Below are 20812 nucleotides of genomic sequence, written 5' to 3' on the forward strand. Positions count from 1 at the left end.
GGATGTGGTGTATTTGGATTTTCAGAAGGCTTTTGATAAGGTCCCACACAGGAGGTTAGTAAACAAAACTAGAGCACATGGAATTGGGGGTAATATACTGGTTTGGATTGAGAATTGGTCAACAGACAGAAAGCAAACGGTAGGAATAAATAGGTCATTCTCAGGATGGCAGGCTGTTACTAGTGGGGTAGAGCACGGCCACCCGACCCGAACCCTACTGGGCCCGACAACATGTCAGGTTCGGGTCGGGTCACTCTTCCGGGTCCGGCATTCGGGCTCGGGTCAGGCCAGGTCAGACACAGTGGCAGCCAGGACGTCAAGGTGGGAAACGTGCATTTGGACTCCGCGCTAGTCTGCAGTGAGCGATTCCATCCAAGGTAGAGCACAACCTGTTCAATAAAGTTGATTGTATTCCGGGGGTTGGGGACGGGGGTGGGAAAATGTCAAAGGACTCGGGCGGGGCGGGCTCGGGTCGGGTTTCATTTGCAGACCCGAGCAGGCCTTTATAGTGGGGTACCGCAAGAATCAGTTCTTGGGCCACAGCTGTTTACAATGGATATAAATGACTTGAATATGGGGACCAAATGTAATATTTCCAAATTTGCAGATGACACAAAACTAGAAGGGAATGCAAGTTGTGAGGGCGATGCAAAGAGACTTCAAGGGGATTTTGACAGGCTAGGTGAATGGGCAAGAATATGGCAGATGGAATATAGTGTGAAGTTATCCACTTTGGTAGGAAAAAAATAAAAAAGCAGAGTATTTCTTAAATGGGGAGAGGTTGGGGATTGTTGATGTCCAAAGAAACCTGGGTGTCCTCGTTCATGAGTCACTGAAAGGTGCAGCAAGCAATTAAGAAGGCAAGTGGTATGTTTGCCTTCATCGCAAGGGGATTTGAATACAGGGGTAAAGATGTATTGCTTCAATTGTATAGAGCCTTGGTGAGATCGCACCTGGAGTATTGTGTACAGTTTGGTCTCCTTATATAAGGAAGGATATTCTTGCCATAGAGGGAGTGCAACAGAGGTTCACCAGACTAATCCCTGGGATGATGGGATTGTCTTATGAGGAGAGATTGCAGAAATTGAGCCTGTATTCTCTAGAGTTTTGAAGAATGAGAGGTGATATCATTGAAACTTACAAAATTCTTACAGGGCGTGACAGGATAGATGTGGATGGGATGTTTCCCCTGGCTGGTGAGTCCAGAGTCTCAGAATAAGGGGTCGGCCATTTAGGACTGAGATGAGGAGAATTACTTCGCTCAGAGGGTGGTGAATCTTTGGAATTCTCTACCTCAGAGGGCTGTGGAAGCTCAATCATTGAGCATGTTTAAGACAGAAATCAATAGATTTCTGAATACTAATAACATCAAGGGATATGGGGATAGTGGGGAAAAATGGTGTAGAGGTAGATGATCAATTTGAATGGCGGAGCAGGCTCGACAGGCCAAATGTCCTACTCCTCCTATTTCCTATGATCCCATAGAATGCAGTTTAGAGGTCATGCTGTATTTGGTTTCTTATTTTAGGGAGAGCATACAGGCCACGAGCAATGGGCTACAGCATTGGTGGCAGGTTCCTGCATCTCGCTTCAGTGGGAGGGCTAGTTCCTTCAGCCCCTTTGAACCCCTCGTCTGATCTCCTGGTGCTGCAGCAGCCTCCCCATCCGGGTTGCCAACTCTGGTTGGACGTATTTCTAGAGACTTCATCACCTGACCACCTGCCTCCAACAGCTCCACCCCCACGCTCACGATAGCTGTCAAACTTGCTATCCTCCTGGCTCCCTGCCTTCCCATGGCCAATTGGCTAGCGAACAGACTCTGCCTTACCCAACTGAGTGGTTCTTGGCTCTCATTTTCCTCCACATGTACTATATTATAACTAATAAATAAACCTGTTCAAAAAATGAAAACAAAAGGACAATATTTTGAATGTTTTTTCTCCTGGGATACTCAGAGCAGTGACCTGGAGAATAATCGTTCCATGACAATACTCGAGGGTTAGCAGTGGCAGTCCTAGCTGATGGTGGAGGGATTAAAATTAGGAATGAGCAAGAGGCCAGAATTGGAGGAGCACAGAGATCTCTAAGGGTTTACGGCTGGTTTGAAGAAGAGGAGGGGCGTTCTCCCCAGTGTCTTTGCCAACATATATCCCTCAACCAACATCACTAAAACAGATTATTTGGTCATTATCCCCTCTGTTTGTGGGATCTTGCTGTGCACAAAATGGCTGCCACGTTTCCTACATTACAACAGTGACTACACTTCAAAAAGTAATTCATCGCTTTGGGTCATCCTGAGGTCATGAAAGGCGCTATGGCAATGCAGGTTGTTTTATATGTACTAGTATTCAATGAAGTACCAACTTTCCCCTGCACAACTGGTAAGAATGTGAGCAAAGGCCTTTTAACTCCTCAAAGCCCATCCTTCTTTTGAGTGATGGGGCAAATCTTAAAGCCTGGCTATCCCGAAACAAAGCTTCATCACTTCATGGGAGCATATTCTAGGAATTCGAGCCTCACTGTTTCTCATCCATTATGGCCCTTGTCCCAAATATCTAACAAATTGTATTGTGGAGATCGATGGACTACCTTTTTTTTTAAAAAAGGATGCATTTTAAAAGTTACCAGCAGTTGCAGCCTCAGGTAGATATGAATTTTTCCTTTTGAAACTTCCTTGGCCAGGTACCGAACCCCAGCAGGTGTGTGACGTGTTGGTTGTAAACAGTAAGGATTGGAGCCAACTATCCAATGGCTTCACCTACACATCAGCTTTGACCCCTGTAATTGCTGCCATTAACCCCAGGAGAGGAGGAACTGCAGGAGGTACCAAACTAACCATCACAGGGGCCGGCTTCAGGTGAGTGAAGACCATAGAACTACGTGTCATAGAACATAGAACAGTACAGTACAGGCCCTTCGGCCCACGATGTTGTGCCGAACCTTTAACCTACTCTAAGATCAAACTAACTACCTACCCTTCATTCTACTATCATCCATGTACCTATCCAAGAGTCGCTTAAATGTCCCTAATGTATCTGCTTCTACTACCACCACTGGCAGTGCAGTCCACGCACCCACCACTCTCTGTGTAAAGAACCTACCTCTGACATCTCCCCGAAACCTTCCTCCAATCACCTTAAAATTATGCCCCCTGGTGATAGCCCTTTCCACCCTGGGAAAAAGTCTCTGACTATCCACTCTATCTATGCCTCTCATCATCTTGTACACCTCTATCAAGTCACCTCTCATTCTGCTTCGCTCCAATGAGAAAAGCCATAACTCCCTCAATCTTTCTCCATAGGACATGCCCTCCAGTCCAGGCAGCATCCTGGTAAATCTCCTCTGCACCCTCTCTAAAGCTTCCACATCCTTCCCATAATAAGGCGACCAGAACTGAACACAATATTCCAAGTGTGGTTGAACCAGGGCCTCATAGAGCTGCAGCATAACCTCGCGGCTCTTAAACTCAATCCCCCTGTTAATGAAAGCCAACACACCATACGCCTTCTTAACAACCCTATCAACTTGAGTGGCAACTTTGAGGGATCTATGGACATGGACCCCAAGATCCCTCTGTTCCTCCACACTACCAAGAATCCTGTCTTTAAGCCTGTATTCCGCATTCAAATTCGACCTTCCAAAATGAATCACTTCACACTTTTCCAGGTTGAACTCCATCTGCCACTTCTCAGCCCAGCTCTGCATCCTGTCAATGTCCCATTGCAACCTACAACAGCCTTCCACACTATCCACAACTCCAGCAACCTTCGTGTCATCAGCAAACTTGCTAACCCAGCCTTTCACCTCCTCATCCAAGTCATTTATAAAAATCACAAAGAGCAGAGGTCCCAGAACAGATCCTTGTGGAACACCACTGGTCACCGAGCTCCATACTGAATTCTTTCCATCTACTACCACCCTCTGACTTCTATGGGCCAGCTAATTTTGTATCCAGACAGCCAACTTTCCCTGAATCCCATGCCTCCTTACTTTCTGAATGAGCCTACCATGGGGAACCTTATCAAACGCCTTGCTAAAATCCATATACACCACATCCACTGCTCTTCCTTCATCAATGTGTTTTGTCACATCTTCAAAGAATTCAATAAGGCTTGTGAGGCATGACCTGCCCCTCACAAAGCCATGCTGACTGTCTCTAATCAAACCATGCTTTTCCAAATAATCATAAATCCTGTCTCTCAGAATCCTCTCCAATAATTTGCCCACTACCGACGTAAGACTGACTGGTCTATAATTCCCAGGGTTATCCCTATTCCCTTTCTTGAACAAGGGAACAACATTTGCCACCCTCCAATCATCCGGTACTACTCCAGTGGACATTGAAGATGCAAAGATCATCGCCAAAGGCGCAGCAATCTCTCCCCTAGCTTCCCGTAATATCCTTGGGTATATCCCGTCTGGCCCCGGGGACTTATCTGTCCTCATATCATTCAAAATTTCCAGCACATCCTCCCTCTTAACCTCAACCTGTTCGAGCGTATCAGCCTGTTTCACGCTGTCCTCACAAACGACCAGGTCCCTCTCACTAGTGAATACTGAAGCAAAGTATTCATTTAGGACCTCCCCTACCTCCTCCGACTCCAGGCACAAGTTCCCTCCACTATCCCTATCATGTTGGGAGTAACTTTTAATTTTGGTCAGATGTTTTCACACTCCATTTTTATTTGTTACAATTTGTAAAGTTTGTTTTCAGTAAATACTCACAAGCATAATTATTATTCTAATAAATATATTTCAATGCAAAATACACTAAAGCCAGTTTAAAATAATGACGCCTATTTTACTAAATATGCTTCTTATTTTGAACCTGTTTGCTGCAGTTGTCTACTCTCCCCTCCTTCCAGAAGCCAGTGACTCCTTACTGAAATGTATTTCCAGCATGCTACCTTGTATCTCAGTGTGAGCGTCGTCATTCGTTCACATGTGGCATCACAGCTCCTTGCTCGATATCCCAGTTTGGAGTGATGCCAGGCTAGCAGGTCAGAGTTATACTGCCAGCTCTGCATCGCTCTCCAAACAAGTTCTGTGTCTGCCAGTTTAAGTTTCAATGTCAATGAGAAGTCAAGTGTGATTACAAATTAGGTTTAAGATGGTTTTCTGTTACACAATACAGGTAATTGGAGACATGACGTGTGGTAAGTGGAGTGTGCTTGGGAGGAACAGATGACTTTGGACCTATGTTTCCCAACGCTCTCCACCACTGGGCGTTTTCTTCACCTTGTGTGGGTCTGTTGTAGATTCATTGGGGAGAACTTTATGGAGGCAACAAGGGTCTCGGCTGCCGGTCAGAGAGCTGGCGAGAGACCCATGTTCCCTTCTTTGGGGAAGGGTCGTCTGTATTACGAGCCAATCAGGCAATTAACAGACCACCGGCGGGCCTTTCCTGGGATCAGGATCCCAGGGGCAGGAAGTCCCACTAGACGAGCTGCTGGCCAATCAGAGGCCGGCAGCTCGTTTGCTCAGCAGCACCACCGGGCAAGCAGTGGCTGCTGCCGGAACAACACCCACCAGAGGCCCAGGATCATGGAGTGACCCTGGCCAGCGGTAAGTGATGGCAGGAGGGGTTTTGCAGGGTGGCGTTCATGGGGGAAGGGGTCTAATACCAGTGGTGGTGGGAAGAGGCCATTAATTGGGCAATAATTGTCCCTTAAGGGCCTCAATTGGTGTTGAGATGGGACGACCATCCACAGGCTGTTCCGCCATGGACTTAGTTGGGGTGGAGGCAGGAACGTGGTGGGGTCCCCACCCGCCACCTTCCCGCTCAATTAAATGCTCTCCCCACCTCCAAACTTGCCATGGGGGAGAGCATAAAATACCGTCCATTGATAGCGATTGATTGCTGTGATTGGTCAACAACTTCATTATCATTGTATCATGTGAATATCCGGTTGGGCAAAGCTGAAGCAGATGGACCTTCATCTGTTCTTATCCAGTGATTCCCCTGTTCCTATGTTTACACAAGCGGTTTGGACCCAAAGCGAAACCATTTCAATGCAAAATCTGCAGAATTCCTGGCTTATCAGTCCTTGTTTTTCTCTGTGATACAGACTGATTTACTGAATATGATTGTTAAACACTATCCCACACAATACTGAAAAATCTTCGATAAAGTTAAATTGTATACATTTAGAAGTACATCTAAAATCAAACAATACTTCTCAGTGTGTGGAAACACTATGGATAAAGAATGGAGAAATGTCTTAATGTGTTGGCTGTGTGTAACATTAAGTACCTAACGTCAGTATAACTAGTTCAAAATGGGTGAGTGTCACTCAGCAGTAATATCTCTGACAATGTCCTGTTTCCCCTCTCAGCTCAAACATAAATGAAAACATTGTCACCATTGCTGAAGCTCCCTGTGAGATCCAGTTTGTGAATGAAACCATGATTGTGTGTGTCACCAGTGCACATTCTCCATCCCAACAGACTAAAGTCAAAGTGAACGTAAGGGGAAATGGCATCGCCAAACTGGTAAGAGAACACATGATGTCTTCCCAAGGCCTGAAATTGGTTTCTTGTTGCGAAAATGGTGTAGTTCCAATTCAGGGGATTGGAATTTGGGACATCAGTTAGACAGAGCAGTGTAATAGCCTTTCTGAAATAGAGGCACAATTCCAATAGAATTGGCAGCAGATGAGTTTACACCTCAAACTGGTGCATGTATCAGGATTGCCAAGTGTCCAGGATTCCCTGGAGTCTCCAAGAATTAAAGATTGATCTCCTGGACACTGCTGCCAGCAGATGCCAGGAGAAAAAACCGTAGGGGCATTGAAAGGAATTGAGTGTTTGCCTTCACATTTTCTTTGAATGTTTTTGTTCATTAGCTTATAGAAATACTGGAGATGGGAAAAAGACTATTTGACCAGGCAGGGTGGTTGGAAGGTGGGAGGTCCTATGATGAATAGGAATCCAGGAATATGTGCATCCAGAATTGGCAACCCTACCCCGTATGTAAATGAGATGGTGATGGTGAGGACGACAGGGGCAGACCCAGAGATTCCTCCATTTACTCCAGAATTCCACATGAATTAAGGTAATCCTGTCAAGAAGAGGGGCTCAGGTACCTGCAGGAATTGTCGAGTGGTTTGAGTGCACAGGCGAAAGCCCGCAAACCTGGTCTGGAAAAATCAGCTTCGACTGAAGTGATTTTGAACAAGTTCTCTCTATATTTCAGAGAGAGGTAAAGGCCAGTGGTAAAGGCTGTTATGGACCAGAATGTTCTTCGTTTTGCTCTAGGACTATGCTGATTTCTACTATGTTGACGTGTGGTCTTCTCGTTACACGTGGGGAGGTCTGTCGCCTCCCGAGAGTGGTTCACTTGTCGTCATCACCAAAGGGCAGACTGTACTACTGGACCAAAGCACCCCCATCCTGAAGATGCTCCTCCTTCAAGGTAATTACACTAAATGCCTTATTGACTGAGGAATCAATGCTTCACTGTACAGTCCAGGGCACAGTCTAGTACTGAGAAAGACCAGTTTACACAGCGAGTTGGCACATTGGTCACTTGCCTCTGAACCCTGGCTTCATTGATTAATACAGCACAGAAGGAGGCAATTTGGCCCATCGTCTCAGTTGGGTTGAAGTCTCCGCTGTCATCTGGGAGTGAAGACCCTGCATGAAAGGAGTGTTGGACAGTCCGAACCCAGTGACCAGAACCTGCAGCCACCCAGAACAAAGCTGCACATAATTGAAATGACAAGTCTGACTCAAATGTAGCGAAGATGTTTCATTGTAAATGAGTTGGGTGGTTTTATTTCTAATGGCCTTGAGTATCCTCTATAAAGTACTGAACTCTACATGATGGAAATGTTCTATTGCTGCACACTCTGGGGTTGGGGGAAATTCATTAAGGCACGTTTTCAGGCTTGAAATGGACCCAAAGCCCACCCAAACTTGGGCCTCGTAGATTATTCAGGCGTGTTGCTGGCACCTGTGGTGCCTCCAGGCAGCTTGCCTGTTTTATAAGAGTAAATGTCGAACTGTTTGCCTCGCCCACAGTGGGTGAAGTGAAGTCCGAGGGAGAGGACTGATGAGCAGTCAGGGAGAGAGCTCGTGTGCATCCTGGCTCCACAGGAGCCATCTTAAACTTGTCACTGTAGGCTGTGTAGCAGAGAAGGCTGAGCTCCTGCCCCACTCCCCAACCCTCCACTTTCAGCAAGTGGTCCTGAAACAAGCGCTAGTCCCTTGTTTACATGTGTATTTCGGTCCTCGAGTGGCTGCAGTGACATTTACTGTACAGAACTGAAGCTGGGTTCTCCATGTGGCCCCAGTGAAGCACAGAGCTAAAAGTTGCATAGAATGTACAGCACAGTGGCCATTCGGCCCAGCTGCTCCATGCTCCATGTTTATGTTCCACACAAATCTGCTCCCAGCCCTCTTCATCTGCCCCATCTGTCATGTTGTTATGATTTGAGGTGGGAGGAGTGCACTGTTTATTCTAGTTCCACTTCTCCACAGGTTACAACACATATTTAAATTTTCCCACTTACTGATACGGTCAATCGTGTGCTCTATTTTTCCCAGAATAAAATATACTAACCAGGTTTCTTTAATAAACAACAAAATTATCAGTTTATTATAAAGCAAGTCATAACCAGTAATGAAGTAAAGCATTAACACAGATAAAAATTTTAAAGTCCCCTTTTTACGTTAGCCCCTCACACTCACAAACATAATCAGAAAAATAAAAAGGAATTTTGGTTCAGAGCTCCGTTACAGGCAAAAAAAAACACTTGGGCTGATGACTTGCTCATTTTTGAAGAAAACAGCAGATGAGATATGTTGTTCCAAAATTGTCATACAGTCTAGCCACCGAGTACATATAGACAGGTCACTGGGATCTTTTAGAGCAGTTCTTTTCAGGTGGTGTTGAGAAGCAATCTAGCAGCCTTTTCCTCAAAGACAGGAGATGAGATGAATTGACACAGTGGACTTCTCGGGGCCTTTTAGAGATGCTGGAAAGCAAGCTGGGTTGTGATCTTCTTCCTTCACTGCTTCAGCAGCAGGCTAACTTTATCAGCCGCTCACTCCAGAAGGTAAAACACACTGACGCTACAATCAAAAGCTTGTGAGTCTGCTGCCCTCTCAGGTGCACTCTGCTGCTCCTGGGCCTGTCCAATCACCGGGTGCCTGTCACTTCTCTGTCGACATCTTCCCCTATTACCAGGGTTTCTGTTCTATTTTTAACTAGTCATGTGACAACCAGTAAACATTGTTGCCAAACTAGTTCTTTCAGTGTCCTCTCTTCAATGACTTTCTTGAAGAAAAAAAACTAATCCCACATTTATTCAGTTTGATTATGAATTCCTCAAAAAATATTTCAACAAAAAAAAACTGAATCACTTCCATAACAATGTGTTTATCTAGCTTCCCCTTAAATGTATCTATACTATTCACCTCAACCATTCCCTGTGGTAGTAAGTTCCACATTCTCATCATTCTCTGGGTTAAGAAGTTTCTCCTGAATTCCCTATTGGATTTATTAGTGACTGTCTTATAATTATGGCCCCTAGTTCTGGACTCCTCACAAGTGAAAACATCTCTATGTCTACCCTATCAAACCCCTTCCTCATTTTACTGACCTCTATCAGGTCCCCCCACCCTGGAGAAAATAGCCACAGCCTGCTCATCCTTTCCCAATAGGTATAATCTCTCCATTCTGAAATCAACCTTGTAAATCCTCTTTGCACTTTCTCCAGTGCCTCAGGTTCAACAGGAAAAATACATTGGTTTAACTCACTTAATCAGAGTCAAAGTTAGACATCAAACAATGCACAGGGCAGACTGTTAAGTTGTTGTTTACTGGTGCTGTACACTATGGAGTAGATAAATAGAATCACAGGCCTGAATCTCTTGTGTGTGCAGGTGGAACCCTAGTGTTCGATGAAGCTGACATTGAGTTGCAGACAGAGAACATCCTTATCACAGATGGAGGAGTGCTCCAGGTAACAACAAATGGAATCAAGACTTATTGAGCAGAGTTTAGGGCCATGCCTCGACTGTGGGTGCAGGTTGTCCGGATATGTCTGGGTCCACAACGACCAGATAAACCTCTTATACATTATTTAATAGGAATTTGGACAAGCATTTGGAAAAAGAATACTATAAGATATGAAGAAAGGGGAAAAGAGGCAGATTAAACCTGGCTCAGAGGCAATGGGCTGGATTTTGTTCACAGCCCAACGTCGGGTTCCGTGGCGGGTGGGGGGCGACCAGATAATCAGAACGGCAGCTGCAGCCACAGAACCTGCGCTGGGATTGCCGGGCCCTGTCTTCCCGGCGACAGGGAAGCTCTGTGACGTTCCCTCTGCCACTCTGTGACTGGACTGAACTTAATGTATTTAAAAGAGATAGTTGCATGAATTAGAATGTAATCCGTAGTGATCTCACCTTCAGTTCCTGGTCCTCAGCGCAGCGAGCAGCACACACATGCCTTCACTTTCCCGTCCAGGGAAAGCTGGCACCACTGAGGTGGGGAATGGGTGAACTCTGAACTCTGATGGGTGGGGGGGGGGCGAAGGGGGTGAACTCTGCGCTCTGATGGGTGGGAGGGGCGAAGGGGGTGAACTCTGCACTCTGATGGGTGGGGGGGGCGAAGGGGGTGAACTCTGCACTCTGATGGTGGGGGGAGGGGATGGGGGTGAACTCTGCACTCTGATGGTGGCGGGGGAGATGGGGGTGAACTCTGCACTCTGATGGTGGGGGGGGGGGGGGATGGGGGTGAACTCTGCACTCTGATGGTGGAGGAGGAGATGGGGGTGAACTCTGCACTCTGATGGGTGGGGGGGGAAGGGGGTGAATTCTGCACTCTGATGGTGGGGGGGGGAGATGGGGGTGAACTCTGCACTCTGGTGGTGGGGGCGGAAGGGGGTGAACTCTGCACTCTGATGGTGGGGTGGGGGGAAGGGGGTGAACTCTGCACTCTGATGGGTGGGGGGGGGAAGGGGGTGAACTCTGCACTCTGATGGGTGGTGGGGGGGGAAGGGGGTGAACTCTGCACTCTGATGGTGGTGGGGGCGGAAGGGGGTGAACTCTGCACTCTGATGGTGGGGTGGGGGGAAAGGGGTGAACTCTGCACTCTGATGGGTGGGGGGGGAAGGGGGTGAACTCTGCACTCTGATGGTGGGGGGGGAAGGGATGAACTCTGCACTCTGATGGGTGGGGGGGAGGAAGGGGATGAACTCTGCACTCTGATGGGTTGTGGGGGGGAAGGGGTTGGACTCTGCACTCTGATGGTGGGGGGGGGAAGGGGGTGAAATCTGCACTCTGTTGGGGGGGGAAGGGGGTGGACTCTGCACTCTGATGGGTGGGGGGGAAGGGGGTGAAATCTGCACTCTGGTGGGGGGGGAAGGGGGTGGACTCTGCACTCTGATGGGTGGGGGGGAAGGGGGTAAAATCTGCACTCTGTTGGGGGGGGAAGGGGGTGGACTCTGCACTTTGATGGGTGGGGGGGAAGGGGGTGAACTCTGCACTCTGATGGGTGGTGGGGGGGGAAGGGGGTGAACTCTGCACTCTGATGGTGGTGGGGGCGGAAGGGGGTGAACTCTGCACTCTGATGGTGGGGTGGGGGGAAAGGGGTGAACTCTGCACTCTGATGGGTGGGGGGGGAAGGGGGTGAACTCTGCACTCTGATGGTGGGGGGGGAAGGGATGAACTCTGCACTCTGATGGGTGGGGGGGAGGAAGGGGATGAACTCTGCACTCTGATGGGTTGTGGGGGGGAAGGGGTTGGACTCTGCACTCTGATGGTGGGGGGGGGAAGGGGGTGAAATCTGCACTCTGTTGGGGGGGGAAGGGGGTGGACTCTGCACTCTGATGGGTGGGGGGGAAGGGGGTGAAATCTGCACTCTGGTGGGGGGGGAAGGGGGTGGACTCTGCACTCTGATGGGTGGGGGGGAAGGGGGTAAAATCTGCACTCTGTTGGGGGGGGAAGGGGGTGGACTCTGCACTTTGATGGGTGGGGGGGAAGGGGGTGAAATCTGCACTCTGATGGTTGGGGGGAAGGGGGTGGACTCTGCACTCTGATGGTGGGTGGGGGAAGGGGGTGGACTCTGCACTCTGATGGGTGGGGGGGGGGGAAGGGGGTGAACTCTGCACTCTGATGGGTGGGGGGGGAAGGGGGTGAACTCTGCACTCTGATGGTGGGGGGGGGAAGGGGTGAACTCTGCACTCTGATGGGTGGGGAAGGGATGAACTCTGCACTCTGATGGGTGGTGGGGGGGGAAGGGGGTGAACTCTGCACTCTGATGGGTGGGGGCGGGGAAGGGGGTGAACTCTGCACTCTGATGGGTGGGGAAGGGATGAACTCTGCACTCTGATGGGTGGGGGAGGAAGGGGGTGAACTCTGCACTCTGATGGTGGGGGGGGGGGAAGGGATGAACTCTGCACTCTGATGGGTGGGGGGGGAGGAAGGGGGTGAACTCTGCACTCTGATGGGTTGTGGGGGGGAAGGGGTTGGAATCTGCACTCTGATGGTGGGGGGGAAGGGGGTGAAATCTGCACTCTGGTGGGGGGGGAAGGGGGTGGACTCTGCACTCTGATGGGTGGGGGGGAAGGGGGTGAAATCTGCACTCTGATGGTGGGGGGGGGGAAAGGGGGTGGACTCTGCACTCTGATGGGTGGGGGGGAAGGGGGGAAAATCTGCACTCTGTTGGTGGGGAGGGATGGGGGTGGACTCTGCACTTTGATGGGTGGGGGGAAGGGGGTGAAATCTGCACTCTGATGGTTGGGGGGGAAGGGGGTGGACTCTGCACTCTGATGGGTGGGGGGGGGGAAGGGGGTGAAATCTGCACTCTGATGGGGGGTGAAGGGGGTGAACTCTGCACTCTGATGGTGGGGGAGGAAGGGGGTGAACTCTGCACTCTGATGGGTGGGGGGGAAGGGGTGAATTCTGCACTCTGATGGTGGGGGGGAAGCGGGGGGACTCTGCACTCTGATGGGTGGGGGGGAAGGGGGTGAACTCTGCACTCTGATGGTGGAGGGGGAAGGGGGTGAAATCTGCACTCTGATGGTGGGGGGAGGAAGGGGGTGAACTCTGCACTCTGATGGGTGGGTGGGAAGGGGGTGAAATCTGCACTCTGATGGTGGGGGGGAAGCGGGGGGACTCTGCACTCTGATGGTGGGGGGGGGGAAGGGGGGGAACTCTGCACTCTGATGGGTGGTGGGGGGGGAAGGGGGTGAACTCTGCACTCTGATGGTGGTGGGGGCGGAAGGGGGTGAACTCTGCACTCTGATGGTGGGGTGGGGGGAAAGGGGTGAACTCTGCACTCTGATGGGTGGTGGGGGGGGAAGGGGGTGAACTCTGCACTCTGATGGTGGGGGGGGAAGGGGGTGAAATCTGCACTCTGGTGGGGGGGGGAAGGGGGTGGACTCTGCACTCTGATGGTGGGGGGGGGAAGGGGGTGAAATCTGCACTCTGATGGTGGGGGGGGAAGGGAGTGGACTCTGCACTCTGATGGGTGGGGGGGAAGGGGGTAAAATCTGCACTCTGTTGGTGGGGGGGGAAGGGGGTGGACTCTGCACTTTGATGGGTGGGGGGGAAGGGGGTGAAATCTGCACTCTGATGGTTGGGGGGAAGGGGGTGGACTCTGCACTCTGATGGGTGGGGGGGGAAGGGGGTGAACTCTGCACTCTGATGGGTGGGGGGGGAAGGGGGTGAACTCTGCACTCTGATGGTGGGGGGGAAGGGGTGAACTCTGCACTCTGATGGGTGGTGGGGGGGGAAGGGGGTGAACTCTGCACTCTGATGGGTGGGGAAGGGATGAACTCTGCACTCTGATGGGTGGTGGGGGGGGAAGGGGGTGAACTCTGCACTCTGATGGGTGGGGGCAGGGAAGGGGGTGAACTCTGCACTCTGATGGTGGGGGGGGAAGGGGTGAACTCTGCACTCTGATGGGTGGGGAAGGGATGAACTCTGCACTCTGATGGGTGGGGAAGGGATGAACTCTGCACTGATGGGTGGGGGAGGAAGGGGGTGAACTCTGCACTCTGATGGTGGGGGGGAAGGGGTGAACTCTGCACTCTGATGGGTGGGGAAGGGATGAACTCTGCACTCTGATGGGTGGGGGAGGAAGGGGGTGAACTCTGCACTCTGATGGTGGGGGGGAGGGGGGGGAAGGGATGAACTCTGCACTCTGATGGGTGGGGGGGAGGAAGGGGGTGAACTCTGCACTCTGATGGGTTGTGGGGGGGAAGGGGTTGGACTCTGCACTCTGATGGTGGGGGGGGAAGGGGGTGAAATCTGCACTCTGGTGGTGGGGGGGAAGGGGGTGGACTCTGCACTCTGATGGGTGGGGGGGAAGGGGGTGAAATCTGCACTCTGGTGGGGGGAAAGGGGGTGGACTCTGCACTCTGATGGGTGGGGGGGAAGGGGGTAAAATCTGCACTCTGTTGGTGGGGGGGGAAGGGGGTGGACTCTGCACTTTGATGGGTGGGGGGGGAAGGGGGTGAAATCTGCACTCTGATGGTTGGGTGGGAAGGGGGTGGACTCTGCACTCTGATGGGTGGGGGGGGGGAAGGGGGTGAAATCTGCACTCTGGGGGGTGAAGGGGGTGAACTCTGCACTCTGATGGTGGGGGAGGAAGGGGGTGAACTCTGCACTCTGATGGGTGGGGGGGAAGGGGGTGAAATCTGCACTCTGATGGTGGGGGGGAAGCGGGGGGACTCTGCACTCTGATGGGTGGGGGGGAAGGGGGTGAACTCTGCACTCTGATGGTGGAGGGGGAAGGGGGTGAAATCTGCACTCTGATGGTGGGGGGAGGAAGGGGGTGAACTCTGCACTCTGATGGGTGGGTGGGAAGGGGGTGAAATCTGCACTCTGATGGTGGGGGGGAAGCGGGGGGACTCTGCACTCTGATGGGTGGGGGGGGGGAAGGGGGTGAACTCTGCACTCTGATGGGTGGTGGGGGGGGAAGGGGGTGAACTCTGCACTCTGATGGTGGTGGGGGGGGAAGGGGGTGAACTCTGCACTCTGATGGTGGGGTGGGGGGAAAGGGGTGAACTCTGCACTCTGATGGGTGGTGGGGGGGGAAGGGGGTGAACTCTGCACTCTGATGGTGGGGGGGGAAGGGATGAACTCTGCACTCTGATGGGTTGTGGGGGGGAATGGGTTGGACTCTGCACTCTGATGGTGGGGGGGGGAAGGGGGTGAAATCTGCACTCTGGTGGGGGGGGGAAGGGGGTGGACTCTGCACTCTGATGGGTGGGGGGGAAGGGGGTGAAATCTGCACTCTGATGGTGGGGGGGGAAGGGAGTGGACTCTGCACTCTGATGGGTGGGGGGGAAGGGGGTAAAATCTGCACTCTGTTGGTGGGGGGGAAGGGGGTGGACTCTGCACTTTGATGGGTGGGGGGGAAGGGGGTGAAATCTGCACTCTGATGGGTGGGGGGGAAGGGGGTGAACTCTGCACTCTGATGGGTGGGGGGGGAAGGGGGTGAACTCTGCACTCTGATGGTGGGGGGGAAGGGGTGAACTCTGCACTCTGATGGGTGGGGAAGGGATGAACTCTGCACTCTGATGGGTGGTGGGGGGGGGAAGGGGGTGAACTCTGCACTCTGATTGGTGGGGGCGGGGAAGGGGGTGAACTCTGCACTCTGATGGTGGGGGGGGGGAAGGGGTGAACTCTGCACTCTGATGGGTGGGGAAGGGATGAACTCTGCACTCTGATGGGTGGGGGAGGAAGGGGGTGAACTCTGCATTCTGATGGTGGGGGGAGGGGGGAAGGGATGAACTCTGCACTCTGATGGGTGGGGGGGGAGGAAGGGGGTGAACTCTGCACTCTGATGTGTTGTGGGGGGGAAGGGGTTGGACTCTACACTCTGATGGTGGGGGGGGAAGGGGTGAACTCTGCACTCTGATGGGTGGGGGGGGGAAGGGGGTGAACTCTGCACTCTGATGGTGGAGGGGGAAGGGGGTGAAATCTGCACTCTGATGGTGGGGGAGGAAGGGGGTGAACTCTGCACTCTGATGGGTGGGTGGGAAGGGGGTGAAATCTGCACTCTGATGGTGGGGGGGAAGCGGGGGGACTCTGCACTCTGATGGGTGGGGGGGGGAAGGGGGTGAACTCTGCACTCTGATGGGTGGTGGGGGGGGGAAGGGGGTGAACTCTGCACTCTGATGGGTGGTGGGGGGGGGAAGGGGGTGAACTCTGCACTCTGGTGGGGTGGGGGGAAAGGGGTGAACTCTGCACTCTGATGGGTGGTGGCGGGGGAAGGGGGTGAACTCTGCACTCTGATGGTGGGGGAGGAAGTGGGTGAACTCTGCACTCTGATGGGTGGGGGGGAAGGGGGTGAAATCTGCACTCTGATGGTGGGGGGGAAGCGGGGGGACTCTGCACTGATGGGTGGGGGGAAGGGGGTGAAATCTGCACTCTGATGGGTGGGTGGGAAGGGGGTGAAATCTGCACTCTGATGGTGGGGGGGAAGCGGGGGGACTCTGCACTCGGGTGGGGGGGAAGGGGGTGAACTCTGCACTCTGATGGTGGGGGGGGGAAGGGGGTGGACTCTGCACTCTGATGGGTGGGGGGGAAGGGGGTGGACTCTGCACTCTGATGGGTGGGGGGGGAAGGGGGTGGACTCTGCATTCTGATGGGTGGGGGGGAAGGGGGTGGACTCTGCACTCTGATGGATGCGGGGTGAAGGGGGTGAACTCTGCACTCTGATGGGTGGGGGGAAAGGGGAAGAACTCTGCACTCTGATGGGTGGGGGGGGAAGGGGGTGGACTCTGCACTCTGATGGGTGGGGGTGAAGGGGGTGGACTCTGCACTCTGATGGGTGGGGGGGAGGGGGTGAACTCTGCATTCTGGGGTGGAGGGGGAAGGGGGTGAGCTCTGCATTCTGGGGTGGGGGGGGGAAGGGGGTGAGCTCTGCACTCTGATGGGTGGGGGGGAAGGGGGTGAACTCTGCACTGATGGGTTGGGGGGGGAAGGGGGTGGACTCTGCACTCTGATGGGTGGGGGGGAAGGGGGTGAACTCTGCACTCTGGTGGGGGGGGATAGGATGAACTCTGCACTCTGATGGGTGGGTGGGGGAAGGGGGTGAACTCTGCACTCTGATGGTGGGGGGGGAAGGGATGAACTCTGCACTCTGATGGTGGGGGGGGAAGGGGGTGAACTCTGCACTCTGATGAGTGGGGAAGGGATGAACTCTGCACTCTGATGGATGGGGGGGGGAAGGGGGTGGACTCTGCACTCGGATGGGTGGGGGAAGGGATGAACTCTGCACTCGGGTGGGTGGGGGAAGGGGGTGAACTCTGCACTCGGGTGGGTGGGGGAAGGGGGTGAACTCTGCACTCGGGTGGGTGGGGGAAGGGGGTGAACTCTGCACTCTGATGGTGGGGGGAAAGGGGGTGGACTCTGCACTCTGATGGGTGGGGGGGGAAGGGGGTGGACTCTGCACTCTGATGGGTGGGGGTGAGAGGGGTGAACTCTGCACTCTGATGGGTGGGGGGGAAGGGGTGAACTCTGCACTCTGATGGGTGGGGGTGGAAGGGGTGAATTCTGTGTTACGTTGTACTATTTGCAGGACTGGGAGCCTTTTAAAAATGGCGGCAGCACCTGCTCTTTCAACAGGTGTTGCTGTGAATGGTGCTGCTGAGGCTGTCTTCATCATGTGATTGGGGGTGGGGCAGCCTCCCTGAAATTGTAAAATGGCCACCCGCCGTAATTGCGTCACTGCGGCTGCGCAGGTCCCATGTGGGACGGTTGCCCTGTTCCGTGTCCACCGCCGCTCCCAGCAGCGGGTATACAAACTCTAGCCCAATGTCATCCTTTTGGACTGTGGACCCTAGAATTCCTTATTGGCCCAAAAAAGGTTGTGCATCATGAGGATGATCTTGTCAGGCACCCAATGGCAAGACTGCGGGGGTGGGCGGCTGGAGGCAGGAAGTCATGAGATGAAAACATCAGGACTATGTCCGAGCAGAGTTGGTAACCCTGGAGAGGCGAGTGCTGGAGAGGATGGCTGGTCAGGGTTCCAGAGCAACACAAGGATACTGGCCCCTAGATTCATCCAATGAAGCTGCCTGACTCTCTACCTGTACAGGTAATGTAGTCACAAGAGGCACCATGAGGTTCGGCCCGGCCTAACTGATCTGTGGCATTGGCTTCCTGGCTAGTGTAAAGTCACACAACATTTCAGCCTACTGGACAAAGGCTTGTGTTGAAATAGGAGATTGGCTAAGGCAAAGTGAGATTCCCACTCTGGTTATAGACATCAAGGAGATATTCATGGGGTACAGTGTTGATCACCGAGGCTACAGATTCATTAAAACAGCAGCTGCAACTTCTTTTTATACGTTTTCCACTCCATTTTTTTGGCCACAGGCAAAGCGATACCAGGGCCCCATTCCCCAGTCGGTCACTCCCAGGAACAGATCCACGCTTGCAGACCCTGCTTGATAGGGGATCGAGGGCGGCAGCTCCTGATTTCCCATCTATTTCAATCACTGGGTGGAAAATCAGGGGGATTCAGAGCCATGATTGCCCCGCTCAGTACGTCCTGCAAGTGTCACTCCTCACCTTCCCAACAGGCCCCCCACTGCTGGAAGCAGGCGATTGGGAGCTCAGCCACGGAGAAAAGGTAAATCCCATTTCACGATGTTTTATGATGGATTGGACACTGAAGGCTGCCGTTCTGTTTTATGGGGAAGGATGCTGAGGGGTACTTGCCATTCAGACTACTTTTCAACCTTTTTTTTTGTGGCTAGATTGGAACCGAATCTGCTCCATTCAGACACAAAGCGATCATCACACTGCATGGTCACCTCCGCACTCGGGAGCTGCCCCTGTACGGAGCCAAGACACTGGCTGTTCGAGAGGGAACTCTGGACCTCCATGGTAAGCCTCTGATAGCTGAACGGAAGCTGAAGTTTCCAAAATATATGTGGCCTATCAAATAGCAGCAACAACTTGCATTTATATAGCGCCTTTAACGTAGTAAAATGTTCCAAGATACTTCACAGGAGAGTTATCAGACAAAATTTGACACCGAGCCACCAAGGAAGATATCAGGACAGGCGATCGAAACCTTGGTCAAAGAGAGAGGTTTGATGGAGCATCTGAAGAGAGGAGAGGGAGGTGGAAATTTCCAAGTTTAAATACTGTACACAGCAGGAGTAAAGTAATCTGGATCTATTTAACACCTTGCAAGCCATGTTGTTTTGTTAGATGAGAAATTCGTTAAGAGCTTAATCACCAGTCTCCTTTACAGTGTGAACTGTAAACTATTGAGAATTGGTTATGACAGATGAACCCAATCACTGATGGGTCAATAAAATATACAACTGACTAAGAGGCTTACTGTCACTTGATGAAAATCAATGCTCATTAGGTTTTCATTCGCAATTTCTTTGGTGTAAACGATGTAATGGGATGTTTGAATGAAGTAGGATCTCACAGTTGTTTTCATTTTATTGTGCCAACTGGTTCAGCTATGTAATTAACTTGAAAATAGGTGGGTGGCCCAGCTGAAGGGTTAGTACACAATGTCTCGTACAATCCGTGCCACTTCAAAGATACCAAGCAAAGGATGAGAGAAAATCAAGACAGCCACACCTAAGGAGTGAAATAGAGGCAGTTTACCCTTTAAACATAAATGAAACACTTTTAAATAAACACAACGAGCCTGTTATTTTGTATATTAATCTGGCTATATTCATTAAAAAAAAAACAGATTTGGTCAAAATCACATTGCTGTTTGTGGGATCTTGCTGTGCACAAATTGGCTGCCATGTTTTCTACATTACAACAGTGGCTACAGTTCAAAAGTACTTCATTGGTTGTAAAGCACTTTGAGATGTCCTAAGGTTGTGAAAGGTGCTATAGAGATGCAAGTCTTTCTTGCTTTGAATTAAAAGATTACAACATGCACACACAGATAAAGAAATGGTTTTGTTGTAAATGCAGTAAATTTTACTTTTGTTTTGACAAGGGGTTGTCATTCTGTTTTGCTCAGGCCTGCCTGTTCCTGTAACCTGGACTCATTTAGCTCAGACTGTTGATGCAGGCTCCTCAATTCTAATTTTACAAAAAGCTGTGACATGGAGACCAGGGGATGAGATTGTCATTGCATCAACTGGCGACAGGTACATCTGGGGCGTTTGGGTACAAGGAGCATGATCACAAATCTTCTAAGATTGGTCCGCAGATGTGCCACGACTCAGAAACTCATGGAGCTTCTACTACTCGTATTGGCCATGGTGCAGTGGGTAGCATGTTGACCTTTGAGTCAAAAGGTCATAATTTCAAGTCCAACTCGAGAGACTTGAGCATGTAATCTAGGCTGACATTTCAGTGCAGTCCTGAGGGAGTGCTACACTGTTAGAGGTGGTTTACATAAAATGTTAAATCAAGGCCTTGTCAGCCTTCTGAAGTGGGTGTAAAAGATCCCATGGCAATTACTTTGAAGAGGAGGAGAGGTGTCCTGGCCAGCATTCATTCCTCACTACTACAGGTGATCAGGTTATTTGTTTATGTTTATGGGATTTTTAAAAATATTCTTTCATGGGATGTGGGTGTCGCTGGCAAGGCCAGCATTGGTTGCCCATCCTTAATTGCCCTTGACAACTAAGTGGCTTGCTAGGCATTTCAGAGGACATTTAAGAGTCGACCACATTGCTGTGGATCCGGAGCCATGTGTAGGTCAGACCAGGTAAAGGTGGAAAATTTCCTTCCCTCAAGAACATTGGTGAACCAGATGGGTTTTTAGGACAATTGATAGTTTAATGACACCATTACTGAGACTAGCTTCCAATTCCAGATTTATTTTTTATGATATAATTGAATTTATTAATTA

At 51.4% G+C, this 20812-nt stretch overlaps 1 protein-coding gene across 1 annotated transcript in view; it reads left to right on the forward strand.

Annotated features, from left to right (window-relative positions):
- The window catches only part of pkhd1l1.1 (PKHD1 like 1, tandem duplicate 1), a 258831-nt gene that overhangs the window by 139429 nt on the left and 98590 nt on the right, over positions 1-20812 (forward strand). The window contains exons 42-47 of the mRNA XM_068032692.1: positions 2683-2857; positions 6336-6492; positions 7258-7414; positions 9889-9968; positions 18726-18855; positions 19973-20121. Of these exons, the coding sequence (XP_067888793.1) occupies positions 2683-2857; positions 6336-6492; positions 7258-7414; positions 9889-9968; positions 18726-18855; positions 19973-20121 (848 nt within the window). The remainder of the gene's footprint in view (positions 1-2682; positions 2858-6335; positions 6493-7257; positions 7415-9888; positions 9969-18725; positions 18856-19972; positions 20122-20812) is intronic.

Source organism: Heterodontus francisci, chromosome 5 (genome assembly GCF_036365525.1).
Source record: "Heterodontus francisci isolate sHetFra1 chromosome 5, sHetFra1.hap1, whole genome shotgun sequence".
NCBI classification, from domain to species: domain Eukaryota; kingdom Metazoa; phylum Chordata; class Chondrichthyes; order Heterodontiformes; family Heterodontidae; genus Heterodontus; species Heterodontus francisci.